The sequence below is a fragment of the Eurypyga helias genome, unplaced genomic scaffold (assembly GCF_000690775.1).
Source record: "Eurypyga helias isolate BGI_N326 unplaced genomic scaffold, ASM69077v1 scaffold18168, whole genome shotgun sequence".
NCBI classification, from domain to species: Eukaryota; Metazoa; Chordata; class Aves; order Eurypygiformes; family Eurypygidae; genus Eurypyga; species Eurypyga helias.
In genome coordinates, this window is record NW_010265141.1 from 1 (window position 1) to 26,370 (window position 26,370).

Here is a 26,370-nt window from a genome sequence, read left to right on the forward strand (position 1 = left end):
GGGAGATCCTGCAGTATGCCCCCCAGTCCTGGAACAGGGTAGAGCTGAGGGGCGTGGGGGAAGCCTCTTGGAGGGGAATAAAGGCAAAGCGCTGAAGGAGCAGGAGTTCCTGTAGACTGAGTGTGCGTTTCTCGTTGGGTTTGGCCTGCAGGCATCGCTGCGCCCTGTTGGGCCCCGGTGCCAGCTGCTGTTCAGGGGACCGCTGCAGTACAGTGACGGGGTGACGCTAAGCTGGCAACTGGGGCCGTACAAAGAGCAGAGCTAGCTTGGGCCCAGCAGGGACCGCAGGAGCTACTCCGATACCTACTTCCTGCAGCCCCTCAGCCATGGTCACCAGCCGTGACCAGCTCTGCAGCAGCGGGTGAACACCTGGTAGGAACTGTTCAGCTTTGTTGCCCAAAGTGCTTCTCCCAGCAGAAGTCCCCAGACACTTGAAGAACCAGGATAAAGATATATGGAACATCTTGGATACCAGTTGCACCAGTGTAAATAAGGAGCAGGCAAGCTATAAAGTGTGGATGCAGGCTTAGAGAATTAACATGCCAGAGGGAGGTGTAAGAAAGACATTTTTTCTATGCACAGGTGCACTTAGGACTAGAGGTGGCCTGATCTCTGACCAGGGTTTATAGACACACACACACACACCCCGCTCTGGATGGACACACCATGCAACACAATGTTGGTAGAGTTTTTTGACTAATGGAGATTCATTTGGCAAACCTGGAACTTTATGAAGGATCACCGCGGGTTGGGTAAAAACTGTGCATTGCATTAGTCATGAACTGCACAAAATCCAGGTTACCAGATGACCAGCCCAGGAGCATCCTCAGAACTCTCAGCACATCGGGAGTCTTGTTCATAGTGTACACAGCAGTCACCCCCACCTTGCACCAACCTGGCCTGTTCTTTTATATTGTTCTCGTTACCAGAATTTGCTGCAGGGTGGATTTTGGTTGCAACTATCCAGTGTTTCTGTATGGGTTTGAAAGCAGCTGAGACTGGTTTTGGCTGGTTTACAGGTTTTTTTTCTTCTTGTTTAGCTGTTTTTATTTCAAAAGTGCATATTATACAGTTAGAATTCATAATTCTTTGTCCACAACAACAGACTGAGCAGAGGGAGGATGCTTGAGGGGATGTGATGGGAACGCTATGGCCACGCACATCGCTGTCATGTACCATGTCACTGGAGAGGGAGACAGATGAGGCTTCGCGGACTGGCCGCTCCTCACAGGGCTTGAGTTCTTCTGTCATGACAATACTGGACTCAGTGGGGACAGTGGGGCTGCCGCAGCCCTGACTGCTGTCTCCCAGCAGTTTGCTGACTTGGAGCAGACCTGGAGGACAGTAGTCCTCTCACGTTTTTCACTTCTGTCACACCAAGAGGCAGCTCCAGGGAGCCTAGAGAAGCATCAGCAGACTGGTTAATCCCAGACTGGCAGTGACATCTTTGGGGGACCAAGTATAAGACTGATCAGAGGGGTAGAGAGAGCACCAATGATTTATTTTGTGGGAGAGAGTTTCAGGTACCAAGCAGAAACTGAGCTAAGCTGTTTCTGCTCCACTGAGTGCTCTCCCTTGCATCTAGATGGTTAAATGCATGCTGCACTCGGTTCAGTTGTGTAAGTGTTGGTAATGCAAGTAAATCCCATTGATTTTTTTATTGCTAGAGTTGGGGTAAAGAGTTTGGGAAGGTCCCAAGCTGATCTGCAGGTTTTTTACCTCAAAAGCACATTGCTATGGTTGGATGTTGCCATGAACCTCTAGGATGTCATGGGCAGCTCTCCCAGCTGGCTGGGGATGCTGGCCTGGCCTGTGTGAGCTCACAGCCTCCTACCTCATAAGCAGAGCAGTTGGCTGCCACCTGCCAGCCTGCAACATCTGCAGCATCTTCCAACATCTCATGGGCATGATGACACCTGCCACACCTGCTGCTGTGGGCAAACCAGCTTTCCTGTAAACCCACTAGGAACAAGGATCTATCAAGAGGTAAATAGCAATTGGGTATCTTTATGTTCCTTGTGGTGTATCCCGCTTTCCCGGCCACTGCTTAGAATTTGCTTTTAAGAAAATGTGGACAAACTGCCTGAAAACTAAACAGATTGGGTTTTATTTGACTCCACTATCCTCATACAGCAGTGTTTGGCAGTCTTGGAAAGATACATACCGAGCTGGTGGTTTTTATTCCTAAATTAGAATGCACATTTGCACATAGAAAGTCAGCAGGAGCCAGGAGCTCCTGCCTCTCCAACACTCAAATATTGCTTCTCTGCTGATTGGCAGACTCTTGCCTCTGAACAAGTACCTCTAAACTGCGTGCCCCTTGTGACAGGCGACCGGAGATGTCACATCTTGGAGAAATGATGCCTCAAGTCACCATGTCACCCACCACAATACCTCGTGTGAGGCAAGGCAGTGCTTTTTTCTTCCTCTGAATTGGCCCTCCTGACCCACATCGCCCAGTCTGCGGCTTGTGCTGGTCCCAGTTTGTCAGTCCCTGACACCCATCCATGCTCCTGAACCCTGGGCTGTCTCCCTGATGGCTGGCAGACCTGCTCCTGAGCCGGGAGCTGCATTGCCATCTAGTGGCTTTTGAACGCAAAAGCAAAGAGGAGTCAGAAAAGATGATTGAAGTGGGAACGCTAGGGGAAAAAAAAAAACCAAAACAAAAACAAAACACCCAAAAAAAAAACCCACCCACAATACAGCAAAACCCAGAATGGAAGGGTTATGAAGCCAATGGAGAGCTTCCCTGTTGTGATCTCACCCACCTCTTTACTTTCAAAGGCACGATCTAGTTATTATTATAATTAATATTTAATACTAATAAGTATGAATTTGAGTATGGTTGTAGTATGGGGGAAGGTGGAACTAAAAAAGGAACCCATGCACAACCCTAGTATATAGTCTATTGTGGATATAAAAAAGAATGTATAGATTACATCTATAATGAAAATTTTAATATTTTTCCATTATTTGGTTTAAGATTGGGTTTTCAGACAGAACAAAAGTAAGTACGGAAATGAGAGGTCTTACAATATTCATGTATGGGTTTATTAATTCTTAAATTATCTTTCTTTTTCTCTTCAAAGATCAAAGCAAAAAAAAGCAAACCACAGCAAATCAGAGCAAGAGACTGCAAATCACATTCTTGCTTCTACCATTGATTTTAAATCTGAAAAATCAGGACATTCGGTAGCATATTGTGAAACGCAGAATCCAAGCACGCTCTTGGCAGTCCCACTTTGGTGGGACTGGTTAAAGCATGTGAAGATAAATTTAGTGCATTAATAGGTTTGTAATCCTACAGACACTTGTACGTGTGCATAACCCCATTTCGACCAACAGAGCAGCAGCTGTGCACAGAAATATTTACCTGTGGGTTGGCAGGAGCGGGGCATTACAGAGCATAAGAGGTTATTCACAACCAGGCATGCCTGGAACACTACAACCATTTTCTCTTAGTTGTGGGGTAAGGTCATATGTGTTTGCCTGTAAGGCCATGCTTCTCTTACCTGCTACTCTACTGGGATTAGAGTTTATTTAAAGATGATCCCTGGCCAGTCTCTCAAGTGGGGATGGGACAGGAAATAGCAGTTAAATGCGTTTCAGCTAGTCCTTGTAAGCAGTTCATCTAACAGGGAATGCAGCTGTCAGATTTAGCGCTGAACCACACTCAGACTTTAGCAGGCACAGCTGTCCTATGAGCCCTCCAGGTGATGACATGGATTGGCTTGTTGAAATTGTTTTCTCCCATCATGTTGTCATCTTTGATACAGAAACAGTAAGAGAAAAATCACACCTTTTCACCACTACTGCTCCAGCAGTGAATATTACTGTCACTAGTACAAATTACAGTTCAAGGTTATCTATAATGCATCCAGAAAAGAGCTGAAGGCAAGGTATGAAGCATTTGAAGCGTTGCCTCCCAGAAGCACCTATAAGCCTGTTCCCTCTTAATGCATTCCAGTGCCAATTCCCTGATCTGTCACATCTCTTGCTCTGCTGCCACTAAGAACAAAAAGTTCATTTACCATAACAAATCAAAAAGGTTTCTGCAGGCATAGCTGCTCCAGTCGCTGTCACAGCAGGAGGGAGAACTTCAACTTCATTCACTGAACCTGCTGCCTCACCAAAGAAGTGACTTCACGTATGGCACGCTGGTACTTTTCTGAGGCTGCTTTAAACTCAGACAGGTGTTTCTCGTAGCTTTTCACAGCTGCCAGAAGCTGATTCCTCTCCACGGCTCCCAGGATGGCATGGAGGATCATTTCAATGCCAAGCCCGAGAATGGTGATGCTGATTCCTCCAAGAACAGATGCCCCAATCTGTGCAAGGAGACTGACGAGCTTGCTCACAGTGAAAGTTATAAGATTGGAGCCAAGGAGTTTGACAGCTACCATCCCAGCTGTTGAAGTTGCTTCTCCAAGAACAATGGAAAAAACTTTGTGGGCTATAGCAATTTTCTCCAACTCAGGCTCTTTGATGTCATACAGCTTCTGGTACAGCACAGGCTCCAGCTTTTCCTTCATGTCACTATCAATCTTTTGGACCTGATGCTGAATCTCACTCATCGCTTGAATGATAATGTCACAGTTTTCCTTGACAGTGCTGCTCTCTCTCATCTGAATGTGGGGGATGGTACAGCCCAGGTGCTCATTCAGCACTCCAGCCAGCTCATTTGTTGCACGGAAATTTGTGGACATGCAGTCGAGCAATTCTTGGTGCAGATGGATCAGTTCTTTCCTTCTCCTGGGGTTATCTGGGTAAAGGAGGTCACTCAGCGCCATTCTTCAGCAATAGGCTACCTCAAGAGAGAAATGAAGTCTCTTACCCTGTTCAACACCCATAGCCCTAGCCCTTAAAGAGCAGTGAAATGTCTGCTTGTTTTTATACTCTGCAAGTCAAATCCCAAGGCGTAGCTTGTAAATGTAGAAAGCTTAACTCCTGGTTTGGATCTTTAGCCAAATGATTGGGAAAAGACCTTACGAGATATTGGACATACGCAGAGCCACAAAAATAGCTAACAAGTATGGAATTGGCAGATTGGTAAAATGAACACGGGTCATTCTTCACCTTGGAAACTGAAGATGGTAGATGCTGAACTAGTTCACTAAAAAATGGACCAATCTCATCTAACCAGCAAAATCTAAAATAAGCTCTGGAAATGAAAGGCCTGTTCTAGCACACTTTTGCATCAGCCTATTCTTTTCAGTTAGTGGCATCTGATTTTTAAATAACTATGATGAGTAGGCACAGTCTGTATCAACATAAGGGTATTTTATGCCAGTGTAACTTATTTCTCCTCACATTCTAGAGAAAATGTTACTATATAAGCACTCTATGCTTATACCAATAAACTCACACTTGGGAATTCATAGAGAACAGAAAAATTATCTGTAATAAACCCATCCTCATCTATATCACCTTACACACATCTCCCACAGTGTTCCCTTTAGCCCCTGTTCCCTTGTTGTTTATTCACCTCCCTAATGCTGTAATTCCCCCTTTTTTATCCTCGTGAACACCAAACGGCTGCAGACAGCCCCGTGACGTTCAGCATGCTGTTGTAAGCACCATGAGGTGCACCTGCTCCAGCTGGATGTCTTTGATGGCAGACTGCCTTGGAGCAGCACGCACGGGCTTGCAGGGAGAGCCCTGCTTGCACAGCCCCAATCTCTCCATTCCCAGGGTGTCATCGGGTGCTCACCAAGCTCCTAGCACATGGTTGGGCAGAATCTGGCCCTCCCTTGTTGCTGTACAGATTGGAGCACAAAATTTAACTCCTTCCGTTTTCTTTTCCTCCCCCTAAACACTTGTGTCTAATCCTTATGGTCTCTATTCTTCTCTGAGCTGTCACTGCTTTGCCAGCAAAAGGGCACGTTTAATACCTTTTTCTTCATCACCTGCATGTCAATACGCAGAGTCCAAAGTGACTGAGTTATCAGGAATCACAGAGTTGCTCCTCAGCACTAAACTTCTGAAACCACGGTCTGCCACTTCCTTTTAACCCACCATCAGCTGCAACGTAAAAATGCCTCAGCATCCTTTTGACTTCAGTGCATGCGTTTCGCTCTGCAGCAGGGGCAAACTCCTTTCTCTTGGTACTTTTGCATTCTCAGACCTCTTATTGCAAATCTGGGTGGATTTTACGCAGCACTTTGCATTAAATCTCTTCTTGTCAGTGGTGTCTACATCTCAGTTATAGCTACAGATAGTTATGTGTAGGAGACTAGCTAGATTTTTCTTCTTAAATGAGACCTTCGTGTTATTTTGGTCCTTTTTAGTTCTTGCATTGTCTGCTAACTGCAAATCCTCTGACACTGACCCAGCTGTAATTTACTAAACAAACCCTCCCCCACAAGATCACTGTAGAAAACCAAAATTATTTCAACAGTCCCCCAGCCAATTTTTAGCCTCAGTGTTGAAATACAGGCCAGTCTGAAGAGAATTTTTTCCACAGTAATTTTGCACAGTACTGTACATTTCTTCCAGCCACTTACCTTCTATCTCCTTCAAGAGAATAAACTCTTCAACACATCTTCCTTTTCTTCAAGCTGGAGGGAGCAAGGTACATATTCAGTAAAGGTTTGTGATTTTCAGGGAGCATAAAGCCATGCCAATGCAAGGTGTGAGTTCTTACCAGTCCTGCCTCAGGGACGTTGCTGACTTGCTCTCTGACTCGGTGTGATATTAGATCCTTTCCACTCCGGTGATGCTTTGTTGAAAGGTCATTTGTTTTCCTTATTCATAGAAACTGAGAAGACAGAATGTTCTAAAAGGAATAGCACTTCAACAAGCATTTTACATACTAGACAGGTGTGGAGGAGACTTTCAGCATCTATTCTTTATGCATGATTACTTCATATTCCATAACTGTTCTAGCTTTTGTCTCTTAATGCTAAAATTACCTCTTCACATTAACACTTTTGCTAGTTTTTACGTTTGCTTTCTAGACTTAGGCAGGACACATATATTTCCTTATTTCTTACTATTTCTCCAGCTCCAGGGAGATTTTCTCCAGAAGCTTTTCTAATGAAACATTCAGACTGCCTACCTGATTTTGTCTGAGTTCTCCTGCACTCAGCTGAATGCGTACGGGACAGTGACTTCATTCTCTTTCCAGTTTCCAGCAGCATGTGATGAGTTAGGGATCCAGCGGCTGGGCTTCAGCTGGGTCCTGTTGCCTGCCTGCTTGTCATTAGTTCTATTGTGTGATGTTTACCAAGATTCATTTCCTTTTCTTCCTCCTTTCCCCTTCCTTCCAATTTTAGTAAATTTCAATTTCTTTCATGCTAGTTCCCATTTTTTAGGTGTTCAAAGGCCTTCTGTTCCTGGAGAGAATAGGTACAGCATTAATCCCTCTGCCTACGACAAAGGTGCCATCACAGGTGCCTCCAACCACTGTCAGGGGATCGTATTACTTGCTGTTCTGAGAACATTAAACATTTAGAACAGCATTTTTCATTTATACAGATACAGGATTAGTTTTTGTACTGGGATGTAGATTTATTTGTTTATAAGTATTACAAACAAATACTTATATTGTTTATAAGTATAAACAACAAGCATTAATGCTTGCAGCTATTCCTTGAAATAGTGAATTGTTGCCATGCCTGGATTTGTACACCTGCAAGTGATGGGAGAAAGGTTGAACAGCCTCACACAAATAGAAAAATAGACACCGCAGGCAATGAAAACAGGCTTTGTCTGTCCCAGCAAGACAATCTTGTACTTCTGTTTTCATCCAAGCTAGACATCTTGCATGCTCTGATCCTTAGAAAGGTGGACCTGTTGCCCACTAGGCTCTGGTCATGAATGCTGCCGCCCCTCTAGAGAATGGCTGAGTTTTCAAATGAGAGGAAAAGATCAAGCATAAAATGAGTACTCTGCAACTGCCAGCCTGCTTTCCCCTGAAAGCTGAGCTGTTGTATTCAATGCAGAGCGGGAGTACCAAACTCCCCTTGTTTTCAGAGCTGTGGGCATGAGAAGATGAGCTGAGAGATAACACTAATGATTTAACTATTATGTTTCTGCAATGATCAATTAGTTGTGACTCCTCTTATTAACTGCAAATGCCATGTAGTCCTGAAATGCTTCTAATACTGGACCGAATTGAATTGATCAGGCTGGAAACTGCTTCTGTGTCACATTATTTAGGCTGGAAACTGATTTCAGGTCTTCAGAGTTTAGAGTGGATGCAAATTCTTCTCTTCTGGAGTCCCTACTCTATCATTTGGAACGTGACAGAAAATCATTTAAACAATATGCAAGTAGTGTTGTTCCTGCTTTACTCCAGACCTTTAGGGAAGATTAATAGCTATTGTTTCAGACCTACCAAGTTTGGGGGAAGGACTTTGTCTGGAGTTTCTGTCACCCTTTTTTGCTGCAATTTCCCAGGTCCTCTCCTCTGATGCTGTGAGAGTGGCAGAAGGGGTGTGGAGCCCCAGAGCCAACTCTGGCTGAACAGCAGTGAAGGCTAAAATCAGTTTTGCCATTTCACACCATTTCAGGTCACTTTTGCCATGGAAGGGAAAGGAGGAAGGGGGAGAGGGCTGAGCTGATCAGTGAGAGAAAAGTCTTAAGAAGTATACAGTGGGATGGGAAGTTGCAACTGCTTGGACACATCTAACCACAGCAATAGCTGATTAAACATGTCTATGGCAATCAGTCAGGCTTTCCAAGGATCTGGCACAAGCAAAGGCAACATCAGGAGCAGTCCCTTAGCTGCGTGCTGTCCCAGGACTGTACCTGCAGTTGGCCTTGGGAGAACTCTTAGGTGCAAGCAGAAGGACATAACTTCCTTAGCAGTCAGAACAGTAGCAAGATGGGAGCCTAAGCAAGTAAAATGTTTTGTGCTTCCAGCTATCAAGGGATGCTTAGAACATCTAGCCACTGTATGAACTGACAGATACAGGTCACTTCACAGGAAACTGCAGCCTGACAAAACATCACATTGCTTAGTCTTCAGTTGTTTTGTTTCTTGAATGTAGATGTCTGATGCATTTGACTTTCTATTTGACTGTGTCTATTCCCCCTCTCCCAAATTACAAGTTTAATTCTGTGTAGACCCACCACTATATACAAACTGAAGGATTATAATTCTAAGGATGATACAGATTGTTGGCTAGCACTCCCCTAAATTTACCAATAAACACCAAAAGTCAAGAATAATTCACTTACAGCACTTCCGTTGCTTTTCAGATTGCAGGCTGAAGGCCAGAGTCGTACTTCCCGCAGCCATAAGAGTACGATACTTGCAGCTCTTTACACCACATTTTGCTGGCCTGCTTGGTAAGAACTCTGAAAAGGCTGACAAAGAGCTTTTTCTGGCATTTTTTTCTAACTGTAATGTCTTGGGGGAGGGTGGGTCAGGTAGGTAATTTATAATACTGGTTTCAGAAATGTAACTTTCTGGATGAAAATATACACAGTTTTATTCCCCCGTGTCTTCTGGATTTCCTCTGTTTGCTTTTCAGAGTCAGATCCCACTCCAGAAATGTTAGCCCGTCTTGGATTTAAGAGTGATAAAGAAAGGCTGGTCAAGGCCTGCCAGGATCTGCATGACTTGGTGTACATGTATGTCTCTTCAATCAACACAATATTCCGACTCCTCAATGCCCATCTTGGCACCAACTTCCCCATCATGTCGGTAAAAGAAAACTTCAGCATTAAAGAAAATCTGCAGCTCCTGGTCAGTGCTTTGAAAGAGATGCAAGCCGCCATGGAAACAAGAGACAAAGCTGTACAGGAAAGCATCAGCCACAGTTGGTATGCTAAGATTGCTGGTCCCATCACCTCCCTGCAGGACAAGATCGCTGCAGTAAAGGAACTTTATGAGAATTACAAGGAGGTTGTAGAAGGCATCGTGGGTGCACTCGTTGCAGTGATGTTGAAACATGACAATGTCTCTGACAGAGTAGAGTCTGCTATTCATCAGTTATTGAGTTCACCTGCCTTATCCCTCCAAGTATCAGAACTTCTCATGGACTACACTGACATTGTGAAGATGCTGCAACGAAATGAGACACCAAGTGCCACAGAAGGCGGCCCCTCCTCGAGTGGAACGTCACAACAGCTCACGCTTCGCTCTCTACCCTCCTCCTCTTCACTTCTTGTTTTCCTACAGACTATCGTTCGAGGTCACAGATCCATAAAGAAAAGCCTGAAAATAGCAGCTGACTACTCAGAGGAGGCTTTCAGGGTGCTGAAGCCACCTTGTGAAGGATTCCAAACCTTTGTTAAAATGGTTGAAGCCTGCGTCCTGGCGATAAGAGATAAGCAGCAAGAGGCATAAATGTGCTGATGTGTCAGAGATCCATCTTGATTCCTGTAATTCTGACATAGGAAAGAGTTTAAGCATGTTTAAATACACATACAAGAGTAATCCTCAGCAGCTGCTTCTAATATTTTCATTCCTTCTGAAATATGGGCTTAGTATCTTTGAGCATTTAGAGGTCAAAATCAAGTTCTGACTGCTAATTATTTGAAATTGTTGGTAAACCAAGAGCAACAAGAAAGTAACGTGAAATACAGATAGAAGGCAAGCTAATAGTAAATTAATTCTGTAATAAATATGTTTTAGCTGCCTGGAAAAATATGCCTCAGGATCTCAGGGACAGTAGTTGGGTTTCACAGGACATTACTAGGATTTAGATGATTAAATGATGGCCTCTGCCATTACAGACACCTAAATCTGATACACAAGATGCTGAGCCTCAAACTCCTCCGTCTAGTCTGCTAAAACCTGGAGACATCCACATTTCTGAAGTGCCTATATTTCTAATGCTGCTATTTTTCATGTAAGTTCTGCATTCCTTGCCTCAAGATTTCCAAGGGAATGGCAGCACCAACTTATATGGAGCTGCTCCAAGAGTCAAGCAGTTCACATAGGTGCTTTTGGCTGTTCTTACTTTTGACTAACGTTACTTTTGATTGGCAACTTGTGCAGTCCCCTCATATTCAGATCTCATTTGGATAGCTAACTTGCTGCTTACTGTTTGGACAGGGGCTGAATTCTGTCAATACAGAATTCCAGCTTCCTGCCAAGATCAGCAGTGTTTGAAAATTGGGGTTATTTGTGAAAAGTGTCAGGGAGTTTCAGTTAAATTATTTGATGACTCCACTGCAAAGTTAAATCACCATGATTAGTCTCCTTGGACCAGTGAGATAACTTCTCTGACCTAGCCTCAGGTCATCAGTGAGGGTGAGGAATGAGGTTGAAGAAGCAAGCAAGGCATGTTGGGATTGCGAGCAAGAAATGTTGCTTATCATTTCCACACTGTTATTTTTTGGAGATGAGAGAACTTCTTAGCTGTCCAGACTTGGGTGTCTAAAGATCCAGAAGTGCTAAATGGATGCATAAAAGTGAGAGCAGTCTATAGCTAAATCAGAGGTTCCAGTTCCAATCTGTGATGTTGATTCAACTTCCAGCATTACACATTGCAGACCAGCAAAGTAGAAAGGCAGGTAGATGAATTTCAGTCACATCAAACATCCATGAAGACGGCAGTGGGCTCCACAGACTCTCCTTCATTTCACAGTGAAATGACCAGCACATATTCATCAGCCGCTAAAGGACTACTATGAACACATCATCAGCCTGAGTTTAAAAAAATAAATGCTGAAGTCGAACATGAAAGCTGAAGACAGGCCTGAGAAGTCTTGTGATCCTCTGCTGCTAAGTTCATGTCTCAAGGCAGCTTTATGCTAATGTCCCCCACGTGTGAGGTGCAGTCAGAGAGCCTCAGATGAGACCTGTGGTTTGGTGCAGGGGTGGTACAGCAGGAAAAGTTCGCTATGCTGCAGCCACAGACTTTTCTGTCCCCTGGGACTGCACTCCAAGGAGACATGCAAGCTGCACAGTCACCCACTGGACTTTACCACCAAAGTGCCTTTCGCATTCTGTAAACAGACTCTTTCTCACTAATGATAAAGGTACTCAGAGATCTGTAAATAGTCCAAAGTCCATGTGTGTCTTTCCTGAATGCCTAAGGGAAAAGTTGCCTCAGTGAAAGGTGTCACTGGCCCACTCTTCAGAAAGGCCATAGATACCTGCTGTCCTACCTGAATGGGTCCTGGGAGTGTCTGTTTTGGTGAACTAGGCTGAATGTCCCAGTCTCAGCTGGAGAGCTGCTGCTGAAAGCAAGGGGAGGGTTGAGCCTTCTGTACCAACAGGAACACGCCAGTGACTGATTTTCTGTGGATTCTTCTTGCCTGCTATTCAAATGTATATATCTGGATGCAGGCAGAGGATCAGTTGTTGCAGGCCAACCACAAGAAAACCCCAGCTATGCTAGGAAGAACAGCAGAGGCGAGGGTAGTGGAGCCAGTGTTCTTGCTTCTTGAAGCTGAAAGAAAGTCGAGAGCAGTTATTTAGACCTCTTTTGGCTGCCTAAAGCTTCCTGCACTTGTAACACAGCCTTTGCACGCATGAGCCGTTTCCTCAAGTGTACATATTACTTTGTCTTGGGTCCAGGCACAGGCTCTCATTCCTGAATGATTATTTTGTGCTCAAAGGTTGCATTGACACACTATTGCTCAGAGAGACAAAAGCCAGAGTCCTGTTATTGGTGGTGGACTCACAGAAGGACAGGGCTGTGAAACAGGCCCAGTGAGGTCTTCCAACACAGAAGAGTCCTCTCTGTGAGCCAGGATACTCAGTGTGTGCTTTGCCAAAGGATACCTTTCCTCCTTTCTGCCACAGGAGAGAGAACATGACTAAAGCAACAAAAGCTTTGTCCTGAGGCTTGAAGTGTAGCAGCCTTGCAAGCCACCAGAATAACTATCAGAATTCAAGCTGCCTGCAAGTCTCATCTACTGCCCTTGCAGAAGGAATGCTGGAGACCCAAATACTTGAGTCCTACGACATCCTTGCAATGGCAGATGGGATAAATGGAGGCTGCAGAGAACCCCGAGACCTGCTGTGTATCACAGATGTATTCATCTCTAGTGAGCTGCAGTGTGCTCCCAGTTTTCACAGCAAACGTGAAAACTGCGCCACGAGGCTCTTGGAGGCAAACACAGTGGGCAAGCTACAGCGGGTGGTGAGGCACTGGAACAGGTTGCCCAGAGAAGCTGTGGATGCCCCATCCCTGGAAGTGTTCAAGGCCAGGCTGGACAAGGATTTGAGCAACCTGGTCTAGTGGAAGGTGTCCCATCCCCCGTGCATGAAGGGCTATATACAGTACCTTCCACGAGCTGGCAGCGGTACTTGCTGTAGTTCCCCACAGAGTGCAGGTGCAGCCGGTTACCACGCTGTGTCCGAAAGAAGCTTTTGACAAGGAATATCTCGTAAGGGGGAATGAGAACTTCCTTCTCAGATGTGTAGTAAGAAAAGCCTTGCACAGCTGCTCCCAGGCAAGTGGTCACTGTGAACAAAGTTTCGTTCCCAAACCTCTGGGCTTCGTTCCAGAGGCGGGAGGTGGAGGTGAAACGTCCAAATCGCACTCTGCTGCCTACCGTGGCCTCGATATATAAGTCTTTTACACCCCTGTGCACGCGGTAGCACTTGCGTTTTCCCATGCTCTCCTTGCTGCTCTGCCATTGCTTCATCATCTGGATAGCAGTCGTTAGGTAAAAGTGAAAATATTTGAAACTGAAGTTGTGTCTGTAGTGCTCTGGAGAGCTTCCTGCTGTAGATGTGGCCCAGTTCAGCTGAGCGTGCAGGGAGGAGTTCATAGTGTAAGCCATGAGGACTATGGCATGGCTCTCATGCATCTCCCTCAGGAGACCTACGGGGGTCTTTAAAAAAGCCTCCTGAGCCTTCTTCCAGAGACTCAAATAGTCCTTGTTAGCCACGATTTCCTTTTGGAAATAATCTCCTCGCTCCAGTTCTTCCATCACCTGCTCTCTGCACCCCAGATACTGGTCATCAAAGGAATGCAGAGCCATGTCCATCATAAGGTGGGACACAGCCTGCACCATAAAAACAAATGAAGGTTAGCATCAGAAGTGTGAGCTTTTTGTGTATCTCTATGGATGCAAGCCAGGGTTTTCCCTACCCTCTACTTGCCTTTTTGTCATTATTGGCAGAGTAAGTATGGCAGGTAGGCATCTTTGACAGGCCCTTCCTGAGCAACCTCAGGTTATTGCCCAAGCCCCACCTCAGGCAAATGCCAGCCAGGATGCCAGAATTCTTATTTTATGTGGATCAGTGTCATTAAAAACTTCAGGAGAGTTTGCCCATCAGAAGGCGAGTGTATAGAGCCTGCAGGACAAACTCATGGTCCATTTATTTCAATATTCTGCTCATGATTAGTAAGTGATTTGAAGAGGGAAAGAATAAATAAAAACTGTGATCAGGGCAGTGCAGCCTGAACACCTCAGGGGTGAATAACTTCTTTCTGTCCTCTAATACCTCTCGGACATGTTTTGGCTCCAGTGCATGATGTTCAGTAAAGGACAATATAGGAGCACTGTGCCAAAACTTTTATTCATCCACTTTGTCTCAGTGAGGCCAGCTGGACCTGTCATGTAAATAAACATTAAACACAGGTGTAAGGATTTACACAACTGGGTAACAGGGAAATTACCTCTGATATATACTGTCTACGAAATGGCATGCTAATTGTCTGTTTCAGGAATTTCTAATTAATAAAAGTCTTGTACAATAAGACCTAAGAACTGCTGTGAATTATGACATTGTTCTTTTTGGTCTTTGAGACGAGTCAAGTACTGTGGTCAGTTGACAATTGAGTTCTACACATAGATATTCACTTTATCTCAAACATTCATCCTAGATACATAACCAAATCAATACCTTTCTTAGCCTCTGAAGATATACCAGCCCATAAACTATACAGGGGTTCAGTTTATTTCTCCATGATACCATAATTGCTTTAAAGGAAAACTAAAAGGCAGTCACAAGGAATAGAGCAATATTGTCACTGTCCATGCCAACAACACACTGCTTTTGTCAGAGCCTCAGCTGAGACTGGCTGGAAAAGGAGAGGTACATGAGATCTATTCACAGACACAACCTGGGAAACCATCTGGCTCCAAACGAGAGGAAATCTCCAAGCAAGTAATTAAAAGTAATTTGGGCAGGTAAGAAATGGAACAGAGTAATTGAAAGGAGAATAATTGCAACTGAACCCAAAGCTCCTTAAAGAACATGTCTCAAAGGGGGAAAAAAAATAATAAAAGGAGTTATTTCAGTGGAATGAACAATTTCACCATTTCAAATAAAGAACAGTGTTTACCCCCTCTTACCAGCCTTTGTAAGAAAATCAGCAACAGAAGTCTGGCCAGCAGCCCTGGCATCCTAGAGTCCACCCAAGGCACCGTAGAGGTCAATTAGATCTGTTTCTTTCCCTTTTTTTCTTGAACTGGAAAATTCGGCAGTTTGTAATTTGCACTCAGGTTTTGGTGATGATTTTTCAACCAAAGAGTCAGATTCTTACAGCAATTCAGAAGCCATTATCAAATCAAACAGACAATTCACTGGTACAAGTGTAGCCACAATCCATACAGAAGGGTCTGGTTGCACCACCTCCAGCTAATGTAAATGTTCTTCACCTTGATAATTCTCTTAATTCCAAGTTTTTTGGTGTTCTTGTTCTTGCGAAAAGGAAGAAAACTCCATCTTGGAGAAGTCTAAAGCAGTTCTCTCCTGAGGACTGATATGTCAGGATGAGCTGGGGAGCACAGCTTGGTCAAGAGCTTAAACAGCCCCTTTAAAGTAGTGCAGAGCTCTGATAAAGCCAACACAGAAACACAGGGTAGGTTGGGATCCCATCTGGAAGCAGAGATAATGTGACTGTCCCGCTCCTCCTTAGTTCCCCCCATGGTTTCTAGTATGTGCTGCAGATCCTACACATACACCACTTCAGAGTAGCACCTTGTTGAACTGTTTACATTAAATACATTCAGAATGAGTGTGTAAATACAGATTCTATACAGAGACTGACCCCTCTAGCAGCTGGTCTCCAGTCACCCTTCCCAATAAAGGGCAGTGTGTTACTCACCTGCGAAGCCCCATGGCCTCTGACAACTCTTCTGCATGGAAGAAGAACCAAGAGGAGGTGTCAGGGCCTCGTTCTTACTTCAGAGAAGTAAAATCCATTTCCCATTGCCTGTCAGTGATAGCCTGGGTAAGGAGGGCATTTGCAATCATTGTGTGATTCCCTGGGAAAAGAGACATTTATGCAGCTGCTTAGATTCTGTGGACAGAAAGCAGCTGCTAAATATTGCTGAGATAGGGTGAGCTGACATAAGGTCTCATACTGGGTTCCTTTCAAAGTGATCTATAACACCACATCAGCTGGTGCTGCTGACAGTATCTGCAGCCACTGGTGATTTGAGACAATGACCTGACGGATGATGCAAAGTCATAAATGCAGCCTATCTACTTCTCCTTCTTGGAATTGCTCTATCATCTTGGGCTGTATTTCGACTGCTAAAAGTGACTCCAGAGAAGAGGTTGTGAATTTATTCAGAGGCATCTCCTCTTCCATTCTTGTAGAGATAAAAAGGAGCTAAGCTGTGAGGCTCCAGCAGGAACCTGACAATCAGGATAAACAGCTCCATTAGCATGTCAATTCAGCTGTGTATAATCCAGTTGCAGATTAACGCCCTATTTTCCCTTCTGGCCTCTAAGTGTATGTTGCAGTATGAAGTGACTGAGGAAGAAATCCCACTGAATTTGTATTTTCAAACGCTTCTAAAGCAACGTAATGTACTATTGCATGGAGATAAATTGCCCATTTATCGCGTGGCGATAAATATAATGTCCATAAGATGGCAGCAGAGAATTTATAATGGTACTTCAATCTGCATTGATCAGGTGAAAATCGAGCTCTCCCAGTCCAGCAGTGAATCTGTAATCTGATTTGCCCACTCAGATCCCCAAAGGCCATAATGACTTCAGCTCATATAAAGATCTGCATCGAGATGTTTTTGCTCATATAAAGAGCAAATGACATGATCAAGGCCTTTGTGTGCAACTTCCCAGAAAACATATTTACTGAAAGGGAGAAAAAAGTGCAAAACTAATATAAATATGCAAATATAGACAGGAAGTTTGATTTTCGTTTTTAGCAAATAAAACCATACAACAGCAAAACCCCTAACTTCTTAGTACAACAGATATTAGGATTTCACTAATCTCTCTAGTACTTTTCCCAGCAAAATTTTCACTGCTCACAGTGAGCACTTTGCTCATTTTTACCAACTGGCATTCAGAGGGGAGTCTTGCTGTGAGCAGTGCACCCCCATCAGTTCATGCCAACAGGGAAGCCAGTCCCAGGTGTTTGACCAAGACAAGCAGAGGTACTCACTGTCTTCTCCTTGGCCAAGGTCCGCATAGCTGGAGCAAGTCATGGCAACCGGCCAAACAAGAGATGCTCACACTAGCAGCCATCCCTGTGGACTTATCCCCTGTCCTTACTTCAGGGCAAGGTCTTTCAGAGAAATGCTGAACTCAGTAGACGGTGAATCAGGAAAAGCCTGGCTCTCCTCTCCCTCACTGTCAGTGTACTGAGATCATGACCTGAATTTCAGTGCAGTCACTTCTGATCCACGCTGGGGCACAGCGGGGGATGCACCTGGACCTGCTCCTCAGGGTACATGGGAGCAGGCTTTCCCTTCCAGGCATCTCTTTAACTGCAGATAAAGGTTGCACGGAGGAACAGAGAGTAGCAGCACACCAACCTGCTTTACGTAAGCCATATTTATTGCAACCAGCAGCTCTGGATGGCTGCACCAGAGAGATTCAGTCTTTCTCAGTCTCCTGAGGCTCAGCAGTCCCTGACCTTGGAGATGGGATCTGCCTTCTTCTCAGGAAAGGAAAGCTAACAGAGCACATCAAGGGAGACTGTGCAGAAAGTTGCTAAGGTATAATATTCATACAGGAGACAGAATGAAGTAGTGCAGAAGAAAGAGGCTATGTATATAAATACACACATATGTATTTTGTATGTATATGTATGTCAGAGAGACGCAAGCTGTCTTGAATAAACTAAATGCTGACCCAGCTTCAATCCATCCTTGAACTGATTTTCCTTTTGTTTATTTCATAAAGTTTATTGCTTTTTGTTTGTTTGTTTGCCTGCTTTTTTTGAGTTTTTTATTTCAAGCATAAATGCTAAAGCATCAGAAAGGAACAGATTCTTTTTTGTTCTGCTTGGGTATATTCAGTTTCACCAGAAACCAATTGTACTGAAAACAACTAGAGATTTCCAAGTTACGTTTTACAGACAGTCACGGAATGCACCATACAAATGGAAGGGCTCATCTGAAAGCACCCCTCAAACACACCTTTGGGGATTTATCTGTTACTGACACACAGGCAAATTTTGTGACAAAATAATCAGAAGAATGTACCGCAACTGGATTTCTGGCTATGTGATAGTATTTCCAGACTTGTATACTTACAGAATGATCCTACACTGGCACATATATACAGTAATTATTCCACCTGAAGATAGTGAAATTTCCCAGTCCTTATACCAGGAGGCAGCTGCTCCACTTTCTTCCTGATAAGTGTCCCAGGATCAGATCCGTCATATATACATATGTTATGATATTCTCCTATAATCTTCCTGTATTTTGTAGAAGAGGACAAAAGATCTTGTTATGTTTCTAAGGCCTACATTGATTTTTGTGAGAGAAACAACAGGGTTTTTTTCGCCTACTGCATCATGGGGATTCAAATAAAAGGAGGTAAGACAGAGTCTTCTCAATCATTTCTGGTGAAGCCCAAAATACCACAAAAGGTGACTGAAGAGAAACATTTCTGATGAAAGGAAGAAAGCTAATGAAAGCTCAACACGTGGGATAATTACTGCCTTGTTGTTCTAGCTTGTTAGGGTGACTACTGAAGAAGGCCACAGTCGAGCTGTTTTTCTTCTCTTCTTCCCACAATCTTCTTTCTCCTGTGGGTTTCAGAGTGGTCCCAAGCAACATGAAGTGACCATCCCATCTTCAGTATCTCCTGAAGAAATGGTTGTAGGCCATGGGAAATCCTATTTGCTCAGAGAGATAGTCACAGGGTGGGTAGTTTTCACAATGCTCACGCATCTGCTCCATCGGACTTTTGTAATACTGGGAGTACCTGGAGGAGACAGAAAGAGATGCAGTTCTGCAGGTTCCATTGATGCAGTTGGAGAGGTTTCACACCCCGGACACTGACACGAGAAGAGTGATTCCTCAGAGTGCTCCAACAGGCGACTTCTCATGGTGAGTTAAACATCTACTGACACGGGGATGGACTACTTGATTAATAGTATGAAAAGCTGGAATTGAACCCAACATAAAGCAATTGATCTTGAGGTTTTATCGGCAAAGTACACCACAGAAGCAGCAAGGATCTTTTTTGTCCCCCATCCCATTTCCCACCTACCTAGGAATCTTTTTGTTGTTGCTGTTATTATTCTTTATTTTATTATATATTTATTTTATTGTTTCCTGCTTACCTGTATTTGCACCCAGTTTCTGCTCACTTTCCCGCTAGCTGCTGTTTTCCTTTAGCTTAAGCTGTTTCTTCTCATCATCCTCACTTCTGTTGTTGACAGCAATACTATCCCCACTCAGTTTTTGGTTTTGCCAGGCTAAGCAAGCCCAAATCTTTTAGTCTCAGCTGTACACTCTGGATGCCCTTCTGAACTCTTCTTCTAGGTTTGGTCAATCTTTCCTGAAGACTACAGACACTGCTACAGGATTCTTACCAGTACCTCATGAATTGTTACTTGATTTCTGTATTGGAAATACCCTGCAGCACCTTTTTTGCATCCATATTTCCAGACTAACTTTACCTCATTATCAAATAATATGCTGAGATGTCTTGATTAGCTTAGTCCTTCCTGATTAATGCTTATAGCAGAATCTACTTTCACGATGTCCTGCCTATGAGGAGGTAGTCAGTACAGACAACACAGTTAATGCTACTGATTTTCATCTTGGTTTTAATCACTGCAGGTTTCAACATCAGCTAGTTCCTCTGCTATTCTAATCCTCTCCTCTACAGATGGAGCGTCCCAATCTTCTATTATCTAAAAACAACATTGTCCTTCCAGTCCAAAGACAGATTGAAAAAAGGTTCTTTTTTTGCACAGGCCTACATGAATAAGTGGCTTAACAACCTCTCCCAGGAAATTTGTGAAGAACATTCTTGCATGACCTCAAATGTTTATATCTAGGACTTCTCTAAATCTTTGTGCCTAGGATTTCTGCACAAACCTATGCAGGGTCTACAGCTTCAGAATGCTATTCTGATCTAGCTTCATCCCTGCAACAGAGCTGTGCTTCCTTTGTAGGGGGCCAGAGGCAATGGCCAAGGCTCTGTGATGCTCATTATCCTGGAAACCAGCTTTGATGACCCTGCAGGTTAGAGCGGATTCTAACTTGTATCCTGCTGTCCCCATGGCTAGCCCAGACAGCTAGTACTGTCTTCCTGCCTGGGAGGAATGTCAGAGTCCAGCTATGAGCTCTCAAAAGGATATTTATGTAAAAAAAAAACATTCTCTATCAATAAGTGTCTCCTACAGCCTTTTTGCTTCAACACATGAAGGCAATAACATAGACGTGCAACAAATTAATGCCTGGTCAAGTCCTGTTGCCTTCCCACCCACTCTTCAGAACAGGTCCAGAGTCCAGCTCTCAGCCTGACTCGTGAGTTGTTACCATTCAGACATGCTGAATCTCTTCTGCCTCTTCACAAAGGCATTGGCAACTTCCTTTTTGATCTTGATGCCTACCAAGAGAGAAAACAGAGCTTAGAGATGCAGGGCCATGTTCTGTGAAAAACAGACACCAGTCTAACCCCTGAAAATGAACAGTATACTCTCTTCCCAAGCAGATGACTTCCACGAGCCATCCTAATTGCTTGTTCATCTCTCCCCACTCCACTGTCCACTCAAAGCCCAACAGCTGGGCTCCTTCCTCACTCCAACCTGCACATCTACATGGACCAAGGGCCATAAACTGTCATAAACTCAATTCCCTTATCACACAACATGATCTGGGTCCACAGCCAATGCTCAGAAGGCAAAGTCATGACAGCATAAAATATGAATAAGGAGAAAATAAAGGGAATGGCACCTTCTCTCCCTAGACTGCTTAACTTCAGTGTCTTAGCTTCCTTTCTATATTTTGACTCTGAGTGTGATGTGGGATACCAGACACCAGGCCTTAAAAATGCCTCTAATGAGCCATCAGCAACAGATGGCACAAGGAAATACCAATGCTTACGTGTGCAGAGCTCCATGAAAGGTGAAGGGCATAAAATAATGACAGTAAACATCACCCAGGGTGATATACACCCAGGAGGTGCAGAGATCCTGGTGTTCAGGAAGTGGGGAACATGAAAGGTCTTTGTGCCATGACAGCATTGGCCCCAGGTCTCCACTAACACACCATGTCACTGCAGTTGCTTATTTGCCCCATTGGATTTGTGGCTGCGCAAACAGCAGCGTGCTGTGGAGCACTCCACAAAGATCAGGTAGAGCCACTTTACCCCCCACTTCCAGCCAGAGCTCAGCACAGCCCAGCCCAGCCTCTCCCCATGGGATGGATCCGCACCAGCAGAGGTGTGCATGGATGGTAGCAGACCAGCAACACAGGCAGCTGCACACCAGTACAGGTTTCTGCGGAGAAACTGGCAAACCTTTGCTGTCACTGGGGGACAGAAGTTCCTAGGACCTCTGCCTGTGGGCAGACAGTCGGGTTTGTGCCCTTTCCTCATCATTGTGGGGTGTTTGATCATGTTTTGGTTTGGCAGGTGCCCCCTCTCAAGCAAGCTGGAGTTTAGTCTGGATCAAAATACTGACAACACAGAAACTGCCAACTAATGAGCTGTCAGAAATCACCACCTTTCTCCAAACACTTTTGCATCTTTTTCTCTTTCCCAGTCTGTGTTTGTATTGGCTCACTGGAGAAATACCAGCTTTCATGATCCCCAGCAGTACTGTATCCTTTAAGGTGTGAGAAAAGAGAGACAGGGAAGAACAAGGGAGATTTTCCAGAGAGCTTTCTGCCAGGATCAGCTTGCTGCAAAAGCTGTGGACATCTCAAGGTGTGCAAATCCCCATGGCCCAGGTGACCTGACAGAGGAGGGGATGCAGGTCCCAGCAGTAGCTAAGACAGGTGCTTGTTTTCAGGCTTTCCAGCTTGTGGGATTTGGCAGGGATGTCACAGTGTAGCTCCAAACCTTTCTGCTCTGTGATCCTGTACACCAGACTGGCTGCTCAGCTAATTCAAAAAAAACAGTGCCTGGAGGCCCTGGGGCAGGTTCTGCTCTCTTAACAGTCTGGGGACACAGCAACCTCTTTGGATAGGCCTTTGAGGCCAGGGGAGACCAGCCATGTTGCTCCACCTGCATCAACCTATTTCACAGAGGGGAGATGCATCCCGCTGCTAACAACCTGCAGGACTCATGTCTTGCCTGGAGGCTTCTCAAGGGTCGTGGAGATGCAGGCTATGGCCCTAGCACCCCTGGAACGATGCTAGGCTGCTGGTGCAGGGATGCTGACCGCCCTCGTGTCTCCTGCCCCCATGGCTGTGAAAGGCAGCCCCTCTCTTTGCTGCAGATGTGTCTGCCCCTCAGACACTGAGCTGCTGAGGGAGCAGAAAGGGAGCATCTCAAGGGACTCAGCATGGTTCTTGTTCATCCCTTGAACCTATCCAGGGGAAGAAGGGAAGTGGATGCAGAAGAATGGAGCTGATCATTGTTCACAATGGTATACTCACTGGGAGTGCTGGGAGATCCAGAGGGGTCTTTGGGATCTGGAAGACAGACAGAAAGAAAGAAGTTTGCTTATGAGTCCTTCTCCTCTGCTCCATTCTGTAACTGAATCCCTCTGCCTACTAGCTGGGTCCAGCTCCCCCCATTTTCCCAAAAGGTCTGTTCCTCCCAAAAAGGGTTTTATTAGCACCCACCATTTAGAGATAGACTTTGCCACAGCAAAATTCACCCATTATGCCTGGATTTGTTAAATTTCTGCTTCCTCTGAGCCAGATTAAATGGCACAATAAACATATAACCACTGTGGAAGCTGGAGGAAGACCTTCCTCCTCCCTCCCCACGCTTGCTAAGAGCAGGGACAGCTAGAGCTAAGGAACCATTTCAGCAAAACCTCAGATTTGGTCAGAACCTGAAAATAGCTGAGTATCTCCTCTATCTTTGGAAAGAGAAGTTTCCTTAACGCTAGGGAGAAATTACAAGCCATTGATAGGGAAGAGAACCAACGACAAAAATTAGGAACAACACTGTCCCCACAGCTCTCTGTCTCAGAGTTAAGGTACCTGGCTCAGCAGCCCTCCAAAGAGGAATTTACACACTGTATTTCTGTGTCCAGTCCTAATCCTAATCCTTAATGCTCCCTGCAAACACCCAAGGGAAGCATCCTCTAAGAGAAACGGAAGGTCTCCTAGTCTTGGGTCTTCCACACTGCCCTACTTCACCATTTTTTTCTTCCTCTATTTCCCCACATCTTTTTCAGCTGTTTTCTACCCAAGTCAACAGGTATTTGCATAAGTGTGTTTATGGCAGAAAGAGGACTCTAGAGACCAAAAAAAAAAAAACCCAACTGTGCTTAAACAAAAGCTTTGTGTGAAAAGGGTTGTGTATAGTTCTATTCTTAAACAATGTATACATTCTTTGGATTGAAAAAAAATAAAAAAAATAAAAAAATTAGAAGTTACTCCAAGTCCATTAAGCATTCTGGAACATAATAATGACTGAAAAAGAAAAAGTAGATGCATACTCAAGAGTGAAAAAGTGAGAAAGAGACTGACAGAAGGAAAACACTGGTCAAACAAAATATATTTGCCAGTATTGAATCATGACATACCTAATGCCAAGGACTGAACAAAATTTAACTCTGAATGATAATACAGGAAAAGACAGTGCTCTCTCCTGCTCAGCTTCCCTTTTCTTGCTGTAAAGGGAAAACTCTTGTCTTTCTGATTTTTCCCCCTCCCCTCTCTCTTCAACTGTAGAGCTGCCAATACGTTACCATGTCTTCATCATGAAGTCACTATCACTAAATCATCTTCAAATGTGATGTGCTCTTATTTCAGTGGGTCAACTCCCTTTTTTTAGTCACCAATAGCAGGCTTTTTTCCTCCAGATGTTCTCCACATCCCACATTTCCCTGCAGGTGAAGGCTTGACTGGATGCTTATCTCTGTGATCCTACAGCTCTCCAGGGCTGGCAGGCACAAATCCCTTTCCCTGTGGTCGACAAGTCTGCTCACAGCTCAACCCTGTTACTCAAAAGTGAGAGCCAACATATCTTTGCCAGTTCACCTAAATGCTAAACTGCTTTAATGCTTAAACATATTAAAATGTTCCAGTTCTCTGCTGCAATTCAACACTGCAACTGACCAGTGGAAGAAAGTCCCCAGCAGGAGATGAGGTTCTGTATCCCCAAGCCCTCTCCCGTCCACAGCTGTCTCTAGGACAGAGTTCTGAAGTTGTGCAATGGCTGGCTGTGCACCTCCTCCCCCCGAAGCTGTGCGTCTCTCCCAGATGACGGGAGGCTGTCGACAAGCTGCAGGGTTGAGCAGCACTCCCGGGAACACGTCCCCTTACCTTTCTCACAGCAGCAGAGCACTGCCAGGGCCAGAGTCACCATCAGCGGTGCCAGCAGCCTCCTCATGTCTTCTTTGGCTGCCCTGGTCTCCCTAACCTCAGAGCTTTCCTGGAGGTTACTGAGGTTCTCCGGAGCTTGCATCCAGGCAGCAGTTTATATCCTGTGATTGCCTGGAGAGCCTGGGGCTCTGGCTTGTGTTCCGTGTCTGAGCTCCAAAACAAAGCCTGTCCTTTGGGCCAGGAGATATCGGGTCCTGGCAGCCCTTTGGACATCAATCTCAGGACTCGTCGCATTTCCAGAAGATTTTATCTGAGGGTTTGAAGAAAAACAACTGGATAAAAACCCACCAGTTTTTATTATACACATGAAAGTAATTCAGTTTCTTTCTGGAAAGCCAGGGGAGAGACCAGCACACCCTGAAGCAGTGCAGTTCCTTTTGTGTGATGAAGCTCTGTCCTGTGGATAATCAAATGAGACTAAACACAATGGTGACCCTTTTTCCCCACCCCACCCTGAACCATTCCTCTGGAGGTAAAGAAACCAATGAAACAGTTTGCAAACACACAGTAGATTTTCACTTCAGACTGTTTCACCAAACCCCTTCAGAGAGCTTAGATTTTTATACTGTTAGATTCTTTTATAGTTTGGGGGAAGGTGTTTCTTTTTTCTCCATGGAAATCTTCCTGGTATGGAGGCTATTAGTTTAGTTTCACTTTTCTAAATATCAAATAAACCTTGAAACTCCAAAAGTGTTTTCAGGACTTGAGTTGCTTGGTATGTCAAGAGCCCTGCATGGCCTCTTCTTCAACCTATCTATCAACAGCCCCATAGTCCCCAGGCCCACCAGCCAAGTTCCAAAACCACGTCCCAAACACAGCACATGGCTCACATTTTCCTCCACCTCATATCTAGTCCTTCTTGGCCACACATACAGGAGAGACACTCAAGGGTTACAGAATTAATACCTAAAAATCTCCCAAGGGCAGTCAGAACCATTAGAGATTGTGCCAATCCCTAGAAACACTGGATTTTAGGATTTTAGTTTAGAGAAATTTCAGGATTTAAAAAAAAAAAAAAACTTTAACTCTTCTACAGTCCAGGAAAGGCTGAACATATATATTAACTACTTCCAGCAAAAGTATCTTAAACAGCAACAGTTTAAAGATAAATATCTAAAAGTATTCTAGGAAAGTTAGTGCTTCCAAAGAAAACTTGAAAGAATATAAATATACAATTCTAGTAATCCAAACAGCTTTACTTCTTTTCCTAACTTTTCCCAAGCTTTCTAACCAGCATGCAGTCTCTGCAACATGTTTAGTTATTGCTTACCCTAATGAAATCCCACAGAAATCTCGGGTATTATTCATTATTTATACTGGTCAACCAAAGTTTGGAATTGCCAGATATTTCTGGGCCCAGACTCATACAGCACTCGCCCTGTGCTTCCATCTTGGTAGTGTCACAGTGTTAAGTCAAACCCAAACATTGCAGATTTGTTGACTTTAAGGTATGAAGGTGTTGCTTTGGTTCATGATCATAACATTCAGCTACTTGGGAACATGCAAAACAAGTGTGGGTGCAAATATACCTAATCTGCATGGCTTTTCTCCCTTAAAATCATTTATCACACACTTTTTCCTTTGGACAAAACTTCAGCAACTCCCAGGGTGGAGTTTCCCATGAGAGGTGTTTTCAATAAATAAATCACATTTCTTTCCAGAAGTTCATCTTCAAAGCTAGCAAAGCCTTGAAGCATATTTCACAGAAAGATGCATGTTTCTAATGTGGCAGGTAGATTTGGCTCTAGACCTCACAGAATAGTCAACAATTTGCTACTTTAT

At 44.4% G+C, this 26,370-nt stretch overlaps 3 protein-coding genes across 3 annotated transcripts; all 3 read right to left on the reverse strand.

Moving 5' to 3' along the window:
• Nucleotides 1-4,109: 4,109 nt before the first annotated feature.
• SMCO3 (single-pass membrane protein with coiled-coil domains 3) lies at nt 4,110-4,787 on the reverse strand. Its single transcript, XM_010156624.1, has one exon. The coding sequence runs from the start codon at nt 4,785-4,787 to the stop codon at nt 4,110-4,112; it is 678 nt and encodes a 225-aa protein (XP_010154926.1).
• A 7,465-nt stretch (nt 4,788-12,252) lies between these two features.
• On the reverse strand, nt 12,253-15,273 carry ART4 (ADP-ribosyltransferase 4 (Dombrock blood group)). Its single transcript, XM_010156625.1, has 3 exons — nt 15,211-15,273; nt 13,188-13,914; nt 12,253-12,347 (listed from the first exon to the last, which is right to left on the reverse strand). Exons 1-3 carry the CDS (start codon nt 15,259-15,261, stop codon nt 12,253-12,255), a joined length of 873 nt encoding a protein of 290 aa, XP_010154927.1. The 5' UTR covers nt 15,262-15,273.
• Nucleotides 15,274-18,921: 3,648 nt separating this feature from the next.
• On the reverse strand, nt 18,922-24,595 carry BGLAP (bone gamma-carboxyglutamate (gla) protein). Its single transcript, XM_010156626.1, has 4 exons — nt 24,529-24,595; nt 22,684-22,719; nt 20,620-20,689; nt 18,922-19,051 (listed from the first exon to the last, which is right to left on the reverse strand). The coding sequence occupies exons 1-4, from the start codon at nt 24,593-24,595 to the stop codon at nt 18,922-18,924; spliced, it is 303 nt and encodes a 100-aa protein (XP_010154928.1).
• Nucleotides 24,596-26,370: the final 1,775 nt, after the last annotated feature.